We start from the raw sequence: 20623 nt of genomic DNA on the forward strand, positions 1-20623 counted from the left end.
GTTTTAGGGTACATGTGCACAACGTGCAGGTATGTTACATACGTATACATGTGCCATGTTGGTGTGCTGCACCCATTAACTCATCATTTAACATTAAGTATATCTCCTAATGCTGTCCCTCCCCCCTCCCCCGACCCCACCACAGGCCCCCCGGTGTGTGATGTTCCCCTTCCTGTGTCCATGTGTTCTCATTGTTCAATTCCCACCTGTGAGTGAGAACATGCGGCGTTTGATTTTTTTGTCCTTGTGATAGTTTGCTGAGAATGATGGTTTCCAGCTTCATCCATGTCCCTACAAAGGACATGAACTCATCCTTTTTTATGGCTGCATAGTATTCCATGGTGTATATGTGCCACATTTTCTTAATCCAGTCTGTCACTGTTGGACATTTGGGTTGGTTCCAAGTCTTTGCTATTGTGAATAGTCCCTCAATAAACATACGTGTGCATGTGTCTTTGTAGCAGCATGATTTATAATTCTTTGGGTATATACCCAATAATGGGATGCCTGGGTCAAATGGTATTTCTAGTTCTAGATCCTTGGGGAATCGCCACACTGTCTTCCACAATGGTTGAACTAGTTTACAGTCCCACTAACAGTGTAAAAGTGTTCCTGTTTCTCCACATCCTCTCCAGCACCTGTTGTTTCCTGACTTTTTAATGATTGCCATTCTAACTGGTGTGAGATGGTATCTCATTGTGGTTTTGATTTGCATTTCTCTGATGGCCAGTGATGATGAGCATTTTTTCATGTCTGTTGGCTGCATAAATGTCTTCTCTGGAGAAGTATCTGTTCACATCCTTCGCCCACGATGGGGTTGTTTCTTTTTTTCTTGTAAATTTGTTTGAGTTATTTATAGATTCTGGATATTAGCCCTTTATCAGATGAGTAGATTGCAAAAATTTTCTCCCATTCTGTAGGTTGCCTGTTCACTCTGATGGTAGTTTCTTTTGCTGTGCAGAAGCTCCTTAGTTTAATTAGATCCCATTTGTCAATTTTGGCTTTTGTTGCCATTGCTTTTGGTGTTTTAGACATGAAGTCCTTGCCCATGCCTATGTCCTGAATGGTATTGCCTGGTTTTCTTCTAGGGTTTTTATGGTTTTAGGTCTAACATGTAAGTCTTTAATCCATCTTGAATTAATTTTTGTATGAGGTGTAAGGAAAACTGGCTAGCCATATGTAGAAATAATTCCCTAGTTTTTCTCGTAATGATGTAGTTAGAGGAAGGTGGTATCCAAAACCAAACAAACACAACAATAGTCTGGATATGAAGGGAAGATCTCAATGGTGGGAGTACCCTGTGGAGTAACTGTGGTCCAGGGTAGCTCTTCCAGGTTAAAAACTTTTCTTATTCTCAAGAGTGATAAGCCCATGGGATCTAACACAGACCATCTATATTTACAAGAAATTAATTTATATACCAGATTATTTATTTATTTATGTGTGTGTGTGTGTGTGTGTGTGTGTGTGTGTGTGTGTGTGTAAGACTGAAATACTTGAGCTTGCTATCCGAGTAAGTAACTTAATTATATCAGAGCACCTATGAAATCCATCAGATAATCAGAAGGTTATCCAGTGGTGGCCATGGAGGTAGAACAAAATAAGTTAGACTGTTTCAAGGATTATTTTACCCAGGCTGAGGAAGAGCCTTGTCACACAGAATATAGTAATATCTCCCTGAAGACTAGGAGAAAGTAAACAGGTTATAAGATCTCAAGTATACCTTTGAAAGACTTGATGAATTTATTTGCTAAAAGAAAACAATCTTTTTAATCCAGAAAAATTTCAGTGGCATTTTATATATCCTAAAATGAGTAATTGTACAATTCGATTCCATAATTATTCGATTCCCAAAATGAGTTCCTGAGATAATGACAATGTGATATTGCCAATGATGGTGGAAAGAAAGAAAGAAAGAAAGACAGAAAGAGAGGAAGGAAGGAAGGAAGGAAGGAAGGAAAAAGAAAGAAAAGAAAGGAAAGAGAAAGAAAGAAGGAAAGAAAGAAAGAAAGAGAAAGAAAGAAAAGAAAAAGAAAGAAAGAGAAAGAAAGAAAGAAAGAAAAAGAAAAGAGGGAGGGAGGGAGGAAGGAAGGAAGGAAAGAAAGTAGAGGATTGAAATTTGATGGTTCTCTGTACCCTTTACCTCCTCTAAGTCAAGAATCACCACAGTCTCAATTTCCTTAGGAAAGTTACCTGTGTGCTTATGGTTTTAGCTGGCTTACTGGCCCTCCTACACACACTGGTAATGCATAATGATCTACTAAGAATTCATCATTTACCCTTCTGAAGAAACTATGAAATGTAGGATAAATGGTTATTTAGCAAAATAAGTTATACCTCTTGTCAAGGACTATAGTGAAACCCTCAGCCTTATCTCAAGGTACTTTCTATTCCAGAAGTTGAAAACCCACATGCCTATAGAGGCCAGGCTGATGGGAATGAAGCAGGAAGCTATTGCAGTGAATTGGAACACCAAGTCCTTTCTGGAGGAGCAGCCACTGCTCCATTCCAGATAATTGTTGCAAGGCAGGAATGTTGGCCTAATGTTACCATATTGTCCAGTTTCTTAGGTAAAGCAGGAAATAGAATTGTTATGTGAAATCTTTTGATTTAAATATTGTCAATTAATTTCCTTATATTATTATTCTTAAACCATGTGCAAGCCAAACACTTCGGTAGGTAGGGTTTGGCCCAGAGCCCTCCTGTGTATGGCTGGTCTTACATTTTGCTTATCTGTTTGTTAAATTAGAGACTTTTACAGTTTTTGCTTTTCTTCAGTACATCCTCTAAAACACTCTATGCCTCATTTGGTTATATTGAAACTCCCTCCCTCTCCAACCTGAGTACTTTGTGCCTAAGATTTCTGTGGCTGCTACATTTTCTCTGCCATCCTCATCATTCCAATGAGCAGTCAGTCAAGTACTGAATGGAGTCTCCTTGAGATACTTTTCATATGACGCCATTAAACATCCATGGGTTTTACTACTTGTTTCATTCCTGATATGTGAGCTACATAAACACAATAAAAGATCACTTATTTCATGGGGCTTAGAGATTATATGCTCTTTGGGCTCCCTTTTCTAAAATCTGCACAGAAATAATCTTCCTCCTCTTGTTTCATGAAAGATCTTACCTGATACTTTATTAGACTGTAGTTATCTTGAACATTTAATTATATTTGCTGGAGAGATTGATTGAACTTGAGTGTTCCTAGATACATATTCAGACACAGTATATTTGGGTGGGTGTCTTCAGTGGGTAAGGAGTTGTCTTATTTTTCCTTTGAGTAACCTGATTTTCAAGGTTACTAGGGGACTAGTAGGGTATTACTTTACCTCTGTTTGGTATTGATTTATTTATATTTGTTTATATACTTTATATAAAGTATAAATTACTTTACCTTTGTTTGGTATTGATTAATCCAAGTAGGAACTTGGCAGCCATTGCTAAATGAATTGAAGAGTGCTAAATATTTTTATAGTAAAAGTGCATATAAATATTAGTGTATATATAAATACACCATTTGGTGTATTGCAAATCCCCAAATGGACATAATTTGCATTATTTTATTCTCATCGAACAGGTTTGGGAATAAACAAAATTGATATACATCATTTTTCAACAAAGATTTGACGTTCATATATTAAGCTGCATCCCGAGTAGACAAAATACTAGTAATGCACAGATAAGATGTGAAAATTACCCCCCAAACCTTGTTGGTGTATTCTTAAATTTGTTATGTAAATGCAGCCAAGTTTTTTTTAATCAGTATTCCTTATGAGAAATCACCATATTACAGAAAAGCAAAAAATAACAGCTGTGCTAACAGCTAACATACAGGAATAAATCATGAATAATTTTTCCTTCAGAATTATAGTGAGTTTATCGTTTTGTTCATAGATGTTCTGGTATAACTCGTTGCTATTCTTTAAAACAATTCCCTACATTTCTTGAGTACATTCCTAGGTGGGTTTGCAGAAAATATAAAAAATAAATTTTTTTTGAAGATATGTATTTGAGAGCTGGTAATTGTTCACTTTTTGGCTTTAAAGAAAGGAAGTGTTTCATAGTAAGTATTTTCCACATATGCATATAGACCTTCACTTCCCACCTCCTTATATATTTTCGAAGGCACAAAGTGAAGCTTTAACCTGAACTTCTCTGTCTCAATTGCTTTTTCTTTTGCAGTCTTGTAGGATGTCAAGGGTGAAGAGAAAGCTCAGTTGTTTGTAATAATTTCTGTGAAGCAAAAGAACTGGATATTATATGGGAGAATTACAAGGGGAGCCTAATTTAAAGACTTGGAAAGTTAAGTAAAGATTAGGATGATGAGGGAAGACTTCTCTGAGAAAGTGACATTTAAACTGAGATAAATGGGAACTATTCAGTGAAGAACAAGAGGGTGAGATGGGAGACAATATTCCAAGTAGAAAAGTGGGCATGACACCCGGAGGCATTTTAGAACCAATCTGAAAGATAGCCTTAATTTTTATTTGCAGTATCTAGATCATAATAGGTTAATGCGGTATTCTTTCTGACTCTCCATATCTTTTTCTCCAGTTGAATAAAACAGAAAGAGAAATAATAGCATATTACTGGGCATGAAGCTTTCCAATAAAAAGCTTCCCTAATACTTCTAAGGATTAGGGAAACATTAATTAGCTCTTCTACAGATATAACACTTAATTCTTTGAAGATAGTATTTTCCCTGATTACAGAGCTAATATGTGTTTATTATAGAAAAATTTGAAAATCCAAAAAGGCAATGAGAAAGTATGTTTTTCTACTACCAGAGAACATATATAGTGGTGTTCTATTCCTATGTCTATATAAATAGTAGCATTTTTGTAAATTAAGATTAAAATTATATGTATAATTTTGTAGTATGTTTTTTCACCTAACAAAATCATGGTCCTTTTCCCAGTGCTATTAAAATTGCTGTAATATGACTTTGATAGCTATATATATGACTAATAACAATTTGGATAATTACTATGTGCTAGGCACATCTACATTAACTTACTTTTTTCCCAGAACAATCCTATATGGTTATAATCTCCATTTTATAAGAAAATTTAAAACTTGTGCAAGGTCACAAGCTAATAAAGGGTGGAGCCAAGGTTCAAACCCAGTCAGCTTCTAGCTTCTACTGTTAACCAGTAATGCTGTGTAGCCTCTCAATACTATGATTAAGTTAAACCCTATTTTAGGCTTTTTAATTGTTTTTAGTATGGTTTTTGGCTATTTGAAATAATATTTTTTATTCTGTGAGTTGGCAGTTAAGTCTGGGCCCAGCTCTAGCAGCTCATCCCTGTTCCACATGCTGCTGGCTATATTCACTTACAAGTCTAGGGCCTCAGCTGGACTGGCTGGACAGCTAGACTTCTCTCTTTACATGGTCTCTCATCCTCGATGGGGCTAGCTCAGACTGTTCACATGATGATGGCATTCCAAGAAACAAGAGTGAAAGTTATAAGGCCTTTTTGAGTTTTAGGTGCAAAACTTGAACAGTATCATATGCATCAAATTTCACTGGTCAAAGCAAATCACAAGGCCTGCCAAGATTCAGCATATGGAGTGATAAATTCATCTCCTGATGGAAGGAACTGCAATTTTGTGGCAGCCTACCACACTTAGCATTTAGTTCAATGAAGACTTCTATGTGATTAGAGTGTATAAGTTGCTGAATTTTTGTAGCACTATATGGCCTGGTATAAATAAACTTATTGACCAAGATGAGCACAGACAAGCATGGCTGCTGCCTTGACTCTGAGGACTGGCCTCACTCTCAGGAGCCTGTCTCTGTACCTTGAGAGCTGATGAAAAATATAACTTCCTACATCATTATGATCCCTCATTCTCAGGTTGTGAACTTTTACACTTTTCTGCAGTGAACGCTCAAGGACATCTGAAGCTAGAGAATTTCTCTCTACTGAGTGGCAGGGGCAGGAGAGATTTGCCTTTTTAGGGTATCCTTGTACAACTACATAAAACAAAAGTAAATGTGCTACCGGTAGTTTGAGTGATTAAGTGGAGCCTGGCAGAGTTATTGGGTCGCTTACAAAGGATGTATCTGAGAGGTATATTTTGGAAGAAGTGACTGCACAGTGAAGATAAGCAATGAAAATAATAACTAGACCAAAAATGGGGCTAATGTATTGCACAGTTTAAAAAATATGGAAAAAGATATAACTGCAAGATGTGTGCTCATAAATAAAAATGCATGTCTTGAATAAATAGGTGAAAGGTGACACAGATGGGGGGAGGTTGAATGAGGGATTGACTAGGTACTGTGAAGGAGCTGTTTGACTAATTGACATGGGGGTGAAAGATAATTAGAAAGGGGAAATGTCATTTAGGGTTACTCTAACAAGCATAATTCAGCCAATAATGATGGAAAGATTATGAATATGTTCATTTATTATCCAATAAAATGATAATTATGTTGTAGCCACTCAGACTTCCCTCTCCAAAATAGGAATGCTATTATTTTTAATCCAATCATGTCTGTTGTTACATGTATATATTGTTTTGGAATATAAACATAAGGGCAGGTTTTATGTAGGACTTTTCTCAATTGGAGAATATGAGGTGTTCGCTTTTGCAAGTATAGGAATAGAGTGGACTTCTTAATTATCTTTAAATATTCCATAAGCTAAGTTTATAATCATAGTATTAAAAGTATAAGCCATGATTTAGATATATCAAATATCTATGTTTTGCCTAATGTACATAGTCCCAGCTTGATAAATCAATAATTATTGGGTGTGGATTCTGTCCCACTGTGTCTCCCAGTATTCCCATCCACTGAGCACAAGATCATTGTGTGATGTCATTATAAACATTTTAATAGAATTTACTCATAATATCACATGACTCAAAAACCAATTCATTATTTTTATCATTAATCATTTAATTATTCAGAAGAATTTGACATTTGATGTTATTCAAAAAGATTTATGAAGAATAGCTATTTACTTATTTTCATGATGATACTTCATGTTGTTTTGAGTACAACTTTAAAAATACACATTTAAGCCAAGCATGGTGGCTCGCACTTGTAATCCTAGCACTTTGGAAGGCCAAGGCAAGAGGATCATTTGAGCTCAGGAGTTCAAGACCAGTCTGGGCAACAAAAGGAGACTCCCATCTCCACAAAAAAAAAAAATCAAAAAATTATCCAGGCCTGGTTTGGGCACCTGTGATCCCAGCTATACAGGAGGCTGAGGCAGGAGGATAGCCTGAGCCCAGGAAGTCAAAGCTGCAGTGAGCCATGATTGTGCCATTGCCCTACAGCCTGGGCAATGGAGCGAGACCTTGTCTCCAAAAAATTAAAGTAAAATAAAATACCCATTTAACACTTCATAAAGTAGTGAGTTTATTCTTAGGTTGACAATAATGTCATTAAAGCAAAATGAGGAAAAAAAGGTCTATTCCATTAATTAGCATCCTGTTGAAACATAAGTTTAATTTTTGTATTGCTACATTTATTTATTTTAGGGGTTCCTTTATTAATCCAATTAAAATGTGTCTATAAACCACTTAGTAAATAAAACTGTGATTAACTTTATAAATAAAATTTAAAGTTAGCATATTAACTTTGTTAGAAGCCCTATCACACTTTTTGAACACAGAAATTATCACTCAGAGATTGTGAGATCATCAGGGAAAAATCTAGAGCAAAAGGCTCTTTTGCTGTTTTATCAACATGCATAGTCATTGGCTTCTTTTAAAAACCTCTTTTGTTTTAGACACATGTGTTGCTAAAATTTTATAAGCCTACGTGGTAAAAAATCAGAATGTAAAATTAAACTGATGAATTAGAATATGCACAGTCTTTCGGAAGTATTTAAGCACCTACTGTATGCTAGGGATGATACCAGGAACTGGGAATATGACAAGGTCCTGCTCTTAGAGTGTTTACATTCCAATGGGGAGAGCTAGTCAATAAACACACAAATAAATGATAAACAATAATAATCATCATCAGATATTAAAAGTATCGTTGAATTAACAAAGTGTGAGAGAGTACCCCTAGAGTTTACATTACAGTCTTTTTGAGGAGATGATGTCTAATTTGAATGATGAATGGTCAGAAGAAGCCAATGTAAAGAAGAAAATTAAGTTGCTAAAATTGAATCCACCAAAAGCCATTTCCAGAGACTAATTTGCATTTTTAAAGGAATCAGGAAACTGAAAACATTGGTGGAATTGTGGCAGGTATCTCCCTCAAAACATACACACATGCACACACACACACACACACGCACACAATTTTGCATCTCATTATTATTGCTACTGTTTGTGAAATAAATATAAATTAAGTTCTAAGTATAAGATCTACTGTAGCTCCTGAGTCTTAGTAAGATGGAGGTACCTTCATATCACAAAATCTTTTATTTTTTGACCTATGCTTATTGGGCTTAAATGAAGCCATATAAACAAGGTGTGGGTCTTTGGGGAGGTGAGGCAAAATGCTGTGAAATAGGTACTTCTAAAAGCATAGTAATATTAAAGTGTTAAATTTGGAAAACAGGAGAAGCTTTAGTTTTTATAATATTATAATTATAAAATTATAAAAGTAAAGCCTGACTACATCTTGGATGAGTCTGTATAGAAGGTGAAGTTATCAGAATCATGAAGGCAAGTAGAATTGATTGTAATATTTAGCAAAAGAAGGCACGCATCAGTTTCAAAAGTTTAAGAAACATGGCCTGAAATGCTTTTCTAGTTCTACCCTCCTGGCACTTTAAGAAATGTATCAAGGACCCTAGAATTATGCAATTCTATGTTAGCAAATAATTTTAAATGAGTTATCAAGATGGGCATAGATTTATGTACAGGAATATTTTTATCAGATTTATTTGTCATTGTGAAAATTTGGGAGAAAAATCTATGTCCACCAAAGGAAAATAAGTAAAGAAATTATATATACATTTATCACAAAATTATATCCAACAATTAAAGATCATGTTTTGGGAAAGTGTTTAATGTCATAGTAAAATGCCCAGGAAGAAAAAAAAGTGGTAATGATTCAATATTTAAAAGACACACATTTACACATAGAAAATATTTGGAATCAGTACAACTGCTTCAGAGAACAATATGGCAATATCCGTAGAGTTGAAAATGTGCAGATCCATTAACATGATTGATATACCAATAGATGAATAGTTGTATAATCATATGATAGAATACAATTTCAAGGTTAAAAATTCATGAATTGGAATCCTATATCTGCAACAAAGATAGATCTATGTACCTCAATAGAGATGGCTCTCAAAACATGTTGAATTTTAGAAAAGCAAGTTGCAGAATTATATGTAGTGTATACCAGTATTTATATAAAATTTCAAAACACATATAACAGTAAAATATTGTTTATGTATACATATATAGGAAATAAACATATTAAAACATAACCCAGAAGGATACAGACGAGAATGATAATACTGGTTGCCTCTGGGGTGGAAGGGAGGGGATTGGGCCGAAAAGGAAAATGGGGTGGGGGTGAGGGATAGTATTTAACTTCATCTGTAATGTTTTCATCTTATTTTTTAAAATAAGCAAAGATGACAAAATGTTTACATTGTAAAATTAAAGTAGTGGATGTTGTTGTTTATTAAACTCATTTTTTATGTAAGCTTTTAAAACTTTCTAAAAACAAATGATTGAAAAAAAGCATATCAATGGTTCCATAGACATTTAGGAATTTTTTTGTTTCTGTGAAGAATGTCATTGGTGTTTGATACAGATTGCATTGAATCTGTAGATTGCTTAGGGTAGCATTGTCATTTTAACAATATTAATTCTTATAATCTGTGAGCATGGAATAGCTTTCCATTTGTTTGTATCCTCGCCTATTTCTTTAATCAGAGTTTTATAGTGTTTTTGTATTTTCAGTGGTTATTATTCAGCAGTGAGATTACAGTTCAGTTTTTATTTTCATCTTCAAACTTCTCTGTATTTTCCAAATTCACAAGATGAATGTTGAGAAAAAAAAAATGCCACTTAACAGATAAATGATAACTATATTGAATTTTTGCTATGAGGGCTTTCTAAGACCCTTACAATTGTGCTGCCTCTGGAAGGCTGAAGTAGCAGCAAAAAGGGATGATCCTCCCATACCCCATCCCCAAACCCTGGACAAAAGAAATTAGAGGGCTGGCTGCATGCAAGATGTAAAGCTGTAAAACCAGCCTTTTCTTGGGAAGAAAAGCAGACGGATTCGGGTGTCAGTCTTGATCAGGCATCAAACTTCGAACAGGCATCAGAACAAGCACCTAGAGGATTTACTAAGAAATAGATTGTCCCTAGAGTTTCTGATTCATTAAGTCTGAGATTGGGCCTGTGAATCTACATTTTTGACAAGTTCCCAGGTGTTACTGGTAATAATGATGTTTGTCCCAGAACCATGTTAGAGAACTGCTGGTTTAGGCAAAACCCAGCCATCAGATATTGGTATTTTTGATTACTGAAATGTGAGGGAAGCATTTGGCAGGAATCACTACAATGTTATTATCTGGCAGATCCACAAATTACTTAATGGAGTGAGCCAGCCAGTCTCAGGGAAGTTGGAGCCACATTTAAGAGCAGGCAGGAAAAAAAAAAAAAAAAGGTATCAAATAGAAAGCTGAAAAGTAGGGAAAATGGGAATGAGCCTAGTGTAATGATGAGACCACTGAAGAGATTTCTTTGGAAAAGCAAGGTGATAAAACAGGCATGAAAAGGGACTGTAAAAAAAACACGTTTGGTCATCAGAGTCTGTTGCTATTTGACAAAACTAGAGGTCCAGGATGACACAAAGTTCATACCACTTTCACAAGCACTAGAAATTCCATGAGGCCACAAACTCCTTGTGAACAGGGATTGACCCGTCTTAACTTCCTCATCCCTCCTGTCCTCTTTCCTTTTTGTTCTTCCACATTGAGTAGCTCATTAGTGCCGAATATTACACTGGGCTTTGGATAAATAGTACTTTGCTGTCGTAGTTCAGGCTGCTGTAACAAAACACCGTAAACTGGATGGCTTATAAACAACATGAACTTTTTTGTCATAATTCTGGAGGCTGGGAGATCCAAGATTAAGGCACTGGTAGATCCAGTGTCTGGTATGGGACTACTTTCTGGTGCATATGGTCTTTTCACTACAAACTCACATGTTGGAAGAGATCTCTTTATGGCCTAATGCCATTCATGATGGCTCTGCCCCCATGACCTAACCATCTCCCAAAGGCTCTATCTCCTAATACCATCACCTTGGGGGTTAGGATTTCAACCTACGGATTCTGGGGGGGACACAGACATTCAGACCACAGTACTTAGCATCTTGTACTCCCAGCACCTAGCATAGTACCTAGCACATATAGTAGCTGCTCACTAACTGTTGAATGAAATGTGAATAAACACAGACATGAACAGCAGGAGTCATGGTCAAAGGTATAGTGAGTGGAAGATGTTATGCCTGCAGGTGGGCCATTTCTGTGAGAAGTATAGCACAGTGGACTGGGGCCAGTGATGCAAATTACCAGCTTGAGACCCCACTGGGACTGCTACTACTTGGTACTTTTCATTATAGTCCGAAATTTTTCCCAGTAAATTTTTGATATTTTCCCCATTGCCTGCCAGTGTTTGCCACATCCATACCCACAGTTCCTTGTTTTCAGTTGTGAGTAAATGCTTCATTACAACACCTTTAACCTGTCTCAGAGCCAAGGCTGCAAATAAGGCATATACCTGAATATACGATGGCTTTTACTGCAAGATGGTCTCCTGCTTTCCTAATGAGAGATCCAAAAAAAGGTTTTGGGCCAACTTAAATACACAGACTTTTAGGAATGTAGTTAAGTAGTTATGTGTCTATTTACACTGTTTAATTTGTTACTTGATTAAGTTATACATGCATATTTGAAATGCATGTTGTCTAAAATAATACATTAGCTTTTTCACTTACGCATTTTAAAATGATTTTAATTTAATACTTTCATATGAATCTTAAGTCATTTAACACAGTTTTTCAGAGTATATCATCTTCACTTCCATTTAAATTGTTTGAAATATAGTATTTTTTGAATCTGTGGACAATGCTGCCACTGAAATATTTATCACAAACCACAAGTCCCATTCATTCAACACTAGGATAATTGTTTTTTATCCATTCTTTAGTGTAGTTTCATGAATCCCACAATGTAACTATATACAGTATATTAAATTGGTCATAAAAAGGCTTCTTTACAAAAACAACTAATACTAACAACTGTGAAGTTGCATTCTCCACAAGATTGGGTACTAAATCTTCTAAAAATTTACTTGCCATGATTTTTTATTTAATAGCTCAATCAAGATAACCTTTATAAGCATTCCACACTATCATTGATTACAGCTGTTTCAAGCTAGTATGTCCTCCTCAAATAGCACCTCGTAACTGAATGAGAATTAAAAGAGCACCCCATAATATAAGGAATTTTGTAAATTCTTGACTATAAAGCAACTTCCACTCATATTCAGTAATATAGGAGGGAAACCACCTCTTATATTTGGAAAAGTACTATAAATTTATTTCCTTCTAACTTTTTATTTTAAAAAAAATAAATATTTTCTTCTCTAGACCAAAACTGTATAATGATTAGAAAAGAAAACTGAATCAAAGGGTTATATAATATTGACTTATTAAAATATGGTTGGATTAACACACAACTCTGTGGTTTACAGGTCATAAGTAGTGATGGATATATTTTTATGTCAAGTTAGAAGGAAGCCTCATGTGTACGTTTGTATGTTTGAGTGTATGTGTATGTGTAATGCCATAATTACGGGTCTGTCTCTAGTAATTAGAAAGTTGGATATGCCGAAGAGCAAGTAGATTGGTTTAATTGGAGTAAGTGGACTAAGTTGGAAGAAGGAAACAACTTGAATTTGATGTATGATTTTGATAGCAAAGGACATCAATGTGATTAGGCACACTTCGTAGTTTATTCTATTTTAAAATTGTAAAGCTTCTCAGTTTTCAACATTAAATATACAAGTTCACATATTTACATATGTTTCAGGCTACATTATTGGAATTTTGAAGTCATGAAAACATCAGATGAACCAACCTGCAACACCTTGGATTCAGATTGGAAGATAAAGAGAAAGTTTAAAGAATGTGGCCTATAAAGGCGGGTACCTGGAAATATTAACCGACTCACACTGTTAAAATGAGACCAGTTTCTAAACAATAGAGATTGTCTTAGTACAACATCAAGGTTCAAGACAAATGTTGAACTAAAAACTTTACACTCCCCACCCCCACTTCAGACAGGTACCAGCATTGGTGAATTATGATTTTCCTTAGTCAGAAGCACTCATTTTTACCCATGTAGACCATCCTTAGGAATTAAATATTGGTTATTTAATGTAGATTATAATGGGAAGCTGATTTTTTTCACAATGGCAGATTTCAAGGACTTGGTTCCAAACTGAGCTGAAGCTTCCCAATGCGTTTTGTACAGTCTGGGAAAAACTGTGCTGCACTGGCCCACTTTTGAAGGCCATCATGCTCTGTAATATAAGGATATCATCTTATTGCTGATATCTTTGGAAAGTCCCTAGCAGACACAGAAAATGAATGGAGGCAAAGAGTGTGAAGGAGGGGACAAGGAAGGAGGTCTTCCAGCTATACAAGTTCCTGTGGGTTGGCAGCGTCGTGTGGATCAAAATGGAGTGCTTTATGTCAGGTAAGTTCTTATTATTACCTGTGGTACCTGCAACGTTGTACTCCAAAGACTAAGGAGAGAACCAAGCATGGTGACTGATGGCACCTCATATAAATGTGACAAAGTGACCTTTGTGCTAGAAACATATGAGTTTTTATTGCCTTAGATTTCCAGAGAGAATTTTTGTGCATTACTTATTTATATAAGGTGTCATTCTGCTTATCTCTGTAATGAGAATAAAGAAAAATATGAAGATTTCTAAAAGAAACATGCAATCATCATTACCACATTCACAGGAGAATGTAAAATACTGGAAATATCACTTGACCTGATGTCACTTGACAGAATTACTCTGTCCTTCAGAGTGTGTCAGCTGGCTTTTTTGATAAAATTGAGTTTTTATCCATAGAAAGTTTCAATTATTAGACTTCTTAATGCCTCATGTTAACTAAAAATACATTTCTTTTTTTCTGCATAGTCTTTAATCTATTTCCTTGCGTGTAGTAGTAAAAGTGAAAAAGTCATGGAGAAGGCTCTGCATCTTACTAGTAAATAGTCATACAAATAAAATGCCTACTGTTTTGAATGTCAGTGCTATACATCTCTTGTAGAACAAGTTGAATGGAATGACTGAACTGTTAAAAAGAAGTTTTAGTCTTACTTATTAAATAGTTGACATCTAAGTTCCCTACTTCATAGTTTTTCTGTAAGTGTCTGAAAGAAGATACCATAAGTCTTTCTTTGTGATGTAATGAAAAATTTTAGAAACAGACTTAAAACTTTTTAAAAGGTATCACATTCCATTATTAAATTGATGCTATTACTTTCAGTGTGGCTATTTATATCCCAGCTTCAACAGAATTTGCCAGTCCAGCAAGAATGTATTTATAGAAATGAGATATTTTTGGTTATGTAAACACAAACTATTTTATGGCATAATAACTCAGAAAATCAGTTCAGATTCTGTCCTGAGTTTGTTTGCTTGTTGTGTGTAAGGCGTTTCTGGAGGTAAATCTAATTATCAATTAAAAGCATTTTGTTACATAAATTTTACTTCTATAATATTAAAGATGTGATCCATATTTATTGGGGTGAAGGGATAAGAAAGCAGAGAATATGAAGCTCATCCCATGGTAGATGAGATGAACAAGCACACATGAGATAACTTCTTCAGAGTTTCTATTGCCAGTGCTGTTAACAAACTACCAGAAATACTTTGTTATAAATATAATATAGCAAGTTATCTGTGTTATATGTTTATACTTATGGTTGTTCTAGTTTATAAAGAGCAAATGTATATTCAGCATAGAACAAAAGACTAAAATCTGGATAATTTTTTTTCACTTCATTTTTATTCCTAGGAAAGATAGATGAGCTTTTTCAACTTCTGCGAGCAAAAACCAAACTAAATCTGGGAGTCAAAAACCAAGTTAAAGTCTAAGAAACTGTCATTTATCTTGTTCATGATTTTCCAAGTCTGACTAGACTTTATACCATCTGATATCCTTGTTAGTATGGGTTCTCCAACTTCAAATTTGTATACTGATAATTATTTTGGAAACAAGCTTTCCTAGGTTAGGTAAAACACTCTCAAATTAAATTAACCAGCATAGATTTAATTTGTTTGTATATAACTAAATTACTACTTGAACATGTATAGCTCCTTCTATAGCTCCCTGCTCAATGTGCAGTTTGCTCATAATTTTTAGGTTAGTCTCCATCTGCTCCTGCCTCAGGGTGGCATAGAGGCTACACATTAAATTTTCCACCTACTTCCAATCTTCTAAGCTTTATCTATGCTGTAAGTTTTTTAAACTATTTTTTACATTAATTATTACTCTGAGAAATTAATTAAAGAGATACAACTGAAGGAAAGAAGCCAGCTGACTTTTTGAGAGGAAATGTTTTTAAAGCGTCTGGAGTACTTTAATAGAATTAAGGAATTCATGTCTTCAGGTTTAATTTTACAATTAAATTCCTCTAGGATTCCGTCCATATACTTTCTTCTAAGTTAAAATGTTGGGCAGTTCTTTTCACCAAATTCATGAATTCTTCACATGAAAAATCAACAAGATATTATGCTTTTTTTCTTGTTGTTTTTGAGACAAAGTCTCACTCCGTCGCCCAGGCTAGAGTGCAGTAGCGCATCTTGGCTCACTGCAACTCCGCCTCTTGGATTCAAACATTTCTCATGCCTCAGCCTCCCGAGTAGCCGGAATTACAAGCACGCACTATCATGCCCAGCTAATGTTTGTATTTTTAGTAGAGACGGGGTTTCACCGTGTTGGCCAGGCTGGTCTCAAATTCCTGACCTCAAGTGATCCGCCTGCCTCGGCCTCCCAAAGTGCTGGGTTTACAGGCGTGAGCCACTGCACTCGGCCTGACTTAGTTTTATTGAAATCACCTGACCTCCAAAAACATCTTGTTGCCCTTCCCTGCTGTGGTTGAACTCGTCACTAAAATGAGAATTCTCTGCATATCACCTGAAAAAAAAAATAGCCTAAGTAAATGAGTAATTTGACAAAGTTGAGGATTTTTGTTTAGATTTTCTACATGCTGAAATTACTTTCATAAGTGTCCATAAATAAAATATGAATTGCATTTTAAAGCTGGTTCACTAATAGATTTTTAAAAAATACTATTTGTGTTTTTGTAGAGATAGAACAATCTGTGTCCAGTATTGTAATGTTTTGTATATGAAATGGAGATTATTGTTTCTGGATGAACTTGGTCAGAGGGCTTAAGTGAAGGTTTTGGTAATAGTCATAACTAAAAGATATTCTTAAGTGAAAAGGATATAATTTCAAATCATAATATGTATTTAAAGTTCAAACATTGACATGTTAATATAAAGTCCTAAAATGCAGATTGTCCATCTCACATAAAATAACACCCACTGTAAATAAAAATCAGAGACATCTCTTGTCATCTGAATTAGTACTTAATCTGTATGATGAATATTCACATATCTTACTGACTTTTGTGATCTGAAACTTAGTAACACTGAAGTACCTACACAATTACTAGCCTGAAGACCTGCAAGGCACCTTTCTGCTGCCTAAAACCCTATTTCCTCATAAGTTTCCTTTCTTTTGTCAACTCTGCTTAATTCCTCTCTCTCTCTCTCTGTACAGTTTGACTCTTCAGTGTATCTTCAGATATAACTGATCTATTATATCTTTAAAGAAACACACGGGTGAGGGGGAGATAAACCTGTTTTTACATAGGGACAACTTGGTTCTAGATTCTAAGATAAACAGGGACTTGCTCACTCCAACTTTTGTGGGCTTGCCAACTTTCTGGTTCGAACCTCTGTATTTCTAAATTTCTGTTTTTCCTCAAAGAGCTTTCAAAGTAGATATTCTAGTTTAAAATGAGAGTCATTGCTTTTATGTAGTTTTCTTGTTCTTTGTTCCTTTATTGCCTGCCTCTGTCCTTTCTTAAGAATAGCATTTTTACCACCTTTAGTCTACTCTTGGTTTTCAAAATACTTTTATTTAATTTTCTATGAAGATCTGTATTTTTCTGAGAAATATTTTGGTTCAAAAGAAAACACAATAGTGTTAAAGGCTATAATTTAGTAGCTAACATAATATTGACAAAGAAAATGCTTTTCCCTAGTGGGAAAATATCCCATAAAGGACAGTAAGACTATAAATTATGCCTTTTTTCATATAATATGTGTAGTCAAAATTATTTCCTGATGTTTTTTTAAACTATTTTTACAGTCCCAGTGGGTCTTTGTTATCTTGCTTGGAGCAGGTTAAAACATACCTGCTTACTGATGGAACATGCAAGTGTGGCTTGGAATGTCCTCTTATTCTTCCCAAGGTAACCATTTCACAATAGATCTACAGCAGTGTTTTATTTTTTAGGTATTTTGTATATTTGTTTTTCTCATTTGGAATTTTATTTTTTATTACTTTTCCAATCATACATTTTAATTCTTTATCTAATTCTCATATTTTGCATGTGTTTTGGAATGCTTAAAAATTGTGGAAAATAATTCATGTCTAAGAGTCATTTTCAAAGGTGTCAAATCTATATTCATGTTAAATATTTCATTAAAACCACCTTTCTACCTTTTCATTAGAGCTGTATCTAATATTGCTTAGCATTTAATAGTGCAATATTTTCTCTCATTACTGTAACTGCTCAAATCTGCAATGTTATTGTTAGCACTGGTATTGATAAATCTGCCACAGATATTCTCAAAATCACAAAACTGAACCGTCATAGCCAAAATATGAAACTGTTTTACTCATTTGCAAGGTAAAAAGTAAAATCATGTAAAATGGTAAAATATTATTTGCTATAGAAATAGGTCATTATTTTGTGAATGTTTATTACAATGCTAATTTTTAAAGTAAAGGTTAGACAATTTTTACTTTTCATTTGTGTGTCACCACATTCCAAAAAAAGGATTAGCATAATAAATAAATTTAAAAAAAACAAGTAATAGATTTTCAAAATCAGTGACAAGATAATATTAACATAATAATAAAATGAAGCCAAGGAAAAAGTTAATATGTAGAAATATCATAGCTTTTTGTTTTGTCTTTTTTAAATGTACTTCATCTGTTTTTACACTGTTAGAACATCAGGAGGTATCTAAAATTGAGAACATTATCAGATATTATACCTTTTCATATATTTATCTTGGCTGTCTTAGAATTAGGATAATATTCATTATTTACTTTGCCACTAAAAACTTGAGTTCAGCAGAAGTACTTACTAAGTTATATAAAGTTGCCTTTCTTAAAAACTTGAAAAAGTTTTATTCAGATTTGTGGCTTAATCTATGCACAACTTTTTTTTTAAACAAAGGGATCTTTTTTTTAATGTTTTTACAGACATATTCTAAACAAAGGCTGTGCTTTTTCCAGGTGTTTAATTTTGATCCTGGAGCTGCTGTGAAACAGAGAACCGCAGAAGATGTTAAGGCAGATGAAGATGTCACAAAGCTATGCATACATAAAAGAAAAATTATTGCAGTGGCCACACTTCATAAAAGCATGGAAGCCCCACATCCTTCTCTGGTGCTCACCAGTCCCGGAGGAGGAACAAGTATGTAATATGGTGAAAGGTTCAGGAATTCTCCTCTCCCTAGAGAAGGAGTTGCTAGAAATCATTTTGCCTAGCATTTTCTCATTCTACTTTTCAAGCATGCACAATGCTTTTAAAATTCTGTATGTCCCATAATTTTATTACAAATAGCAAACTAGTTCTGAAAAAATATAGTGAGGTTATTTCCCAAAATTTCTTACCCAGAGCATTCAGTTAAACAGGCAGAATAAACACTAATTAGTACATACAAATACTCTGCAAGTGTGTAAAGCTGAGCTAACAAAAGTTCCCTTGGTTTTTACGAAATAAATGTAGCCTTTTTCCTGGGGGTGGATTGGAATGTGTGGTATCAAGTCCCCAAAAGCAGTGTTATTCTTTTAGTTATTTGTCGAACACCTACTAAACAGAGATCACCTTGCTGAAAACTTCTTATATCTCCACCACCACACACGCACATGCATGGGGGCTTTCTTTTTTACATATTTCAAAGCTGCAGAAAAGTTGCAAGAATAGTTCATGGAGTATCCTTCATCTAAATTTACCAATTAACATTTTATTGCAGAAGTTGCAGTTATTGTGACAATTCAATATTTCAGAGTACAAGGGCACACTCCTACATAAACACAATCTAAGGCTTACATTCAGGAAATTTAACACTGTTATGATATTATTATCTAACATGCAATCTATATTCAGATTTCTCCAATTGTCCTAACAGTGTCTCTCATAGTTTCACAGAAATTCAGTCTTGACCAGGTGCAGTGGCTCATACCTGTAATCTCAGCACTTTGGGAGGCTGAAGTGGGAGGATCGCTTAAGGCTAGGAGTTTGAGACCAGCCTAGACAATACAGCAAGACCTGTCTCTAAAATAATTAAAAAAAAAAAAAAAAAAACTAGCCAGGCATGGTGGTGGCTCATACCTTTAGTCTTAGCTACTTAGAAGGCTGAGGTGGGAGATCTCTTGAACCCAGAAGTTGGAGGCTGCAGTGAGCCATGATCACACCACTGTGCTCCAACCTGAGTGATAGAGCAAAACTCTGTTTCGATTAAAAAAAAAAGAAGTCAGTCTTTTTAAAGATTCACAATGCAATCAAAGATTGTACTAAATGCAGTCGTTTAGTTGTTACATATCTTTATATCAATTAACAAGTCTTTTTCAATTTTTCATGACATTGAAATTTTTGAAGAGTCTAGGCCAACTTTGCACAATGTTCCTCAGTTTGGATTTTCCTCATATTTATGTTCAGGCTAAACACATTTTGCTAGGAATACTGCATAGATGATGTTAGCTCCTCATCATTAGACACATAACATCAGTTTATCCCATTTTGATAACATTGTTTGATTGCTTAGTTAGAATTATGTCCATTTGATTTTCCCATTATTGAAGTACCCTTTTCCCTTTATGATTAATGTGTACTCTGTGGAATTATACTTTGGGACTGAGGAACTTCTTTTTGTAAGGGATAGAATATGAATGCTCTCTAAAATATTATAATCTAATGTTTGAATATTAATTCAGAATAAAATATGGCTGAACACCAAAGCATTTGTTTATGAGGGATTATTGATACTTTCCCACGGAACTCTGAAAAATAGGGATGATGAGTATACCTGTAGTGATCAGAGAAGGCTTTATGGCAGAACTCAGATTTGGACCAGCCTTAGAAAATAGTAGGATTTAGACATATAAGGGGGATAGGAAAAACATTCTCCATAATGAGTGTAGCATAATAAGGGATGTTGTAGAAACTGACTTGAATTGAAGATTAGACTGATGTAGGTAAATTGGGGCCAAATTATTGATTGCTTTGGATACAAAGAAGAACAGTTTCCATGTCGTGCAGGTAATTAAAGAT

At 34.8% G+C, this 20623-nt stretch overlaps 1 protein-coding gene across 24 annotated transcripts in view; it reads left to right on the forward strand.

Moving 5' to 3' along the window:
- The window catches only part of MBD5 (methyl-CpG binding domain protein 5), a 475596-nt gene that overhangs the window by 407059 nt on the left and 47914 nt on the right, over positions 1-20623 (forward strand). For 23 of the 24 annotated variants that reach the window (XM_063712773.1, XM_054549347.2, XM_063712788.1 and 20 more), the window contains 3 exons: positions 13049-13717; positions 17425-17527; positions 18583-18763. In XM_063712773.1, coding sequence (XP_063568843.1) covers positions 13605-13717; positions 17425-17527; positions 18583-18763 — 397 coding nt within the window. In that variant the 5' untranslated portion in view covers positions 13049-13604. Of the gene's footprint in view, positions 1-13048; positions 13718-17424; positions 17528-18582; positions 18764-20623 lie in introns of those variants that run through there. The other variant, XM_063712787.1, reaches the window with a different exon arrangement.

Source organism: Pongo abelii, chromosome 11 (genome assembly GCF_028885655.2).
Source record: "Pongo abelii isolate AG06213 chromosome 11, NHGRI_mPonAbe1-v2.0_pri, whole genome shotgun sequence".
In the NCBI taxonomy this organism is placed as follows: domain Eukaryota; kingdom Metazoa; phylum Chordata; class Mammalia; order Primates; family Hominidae; genus Pongo; species Pongo abelii.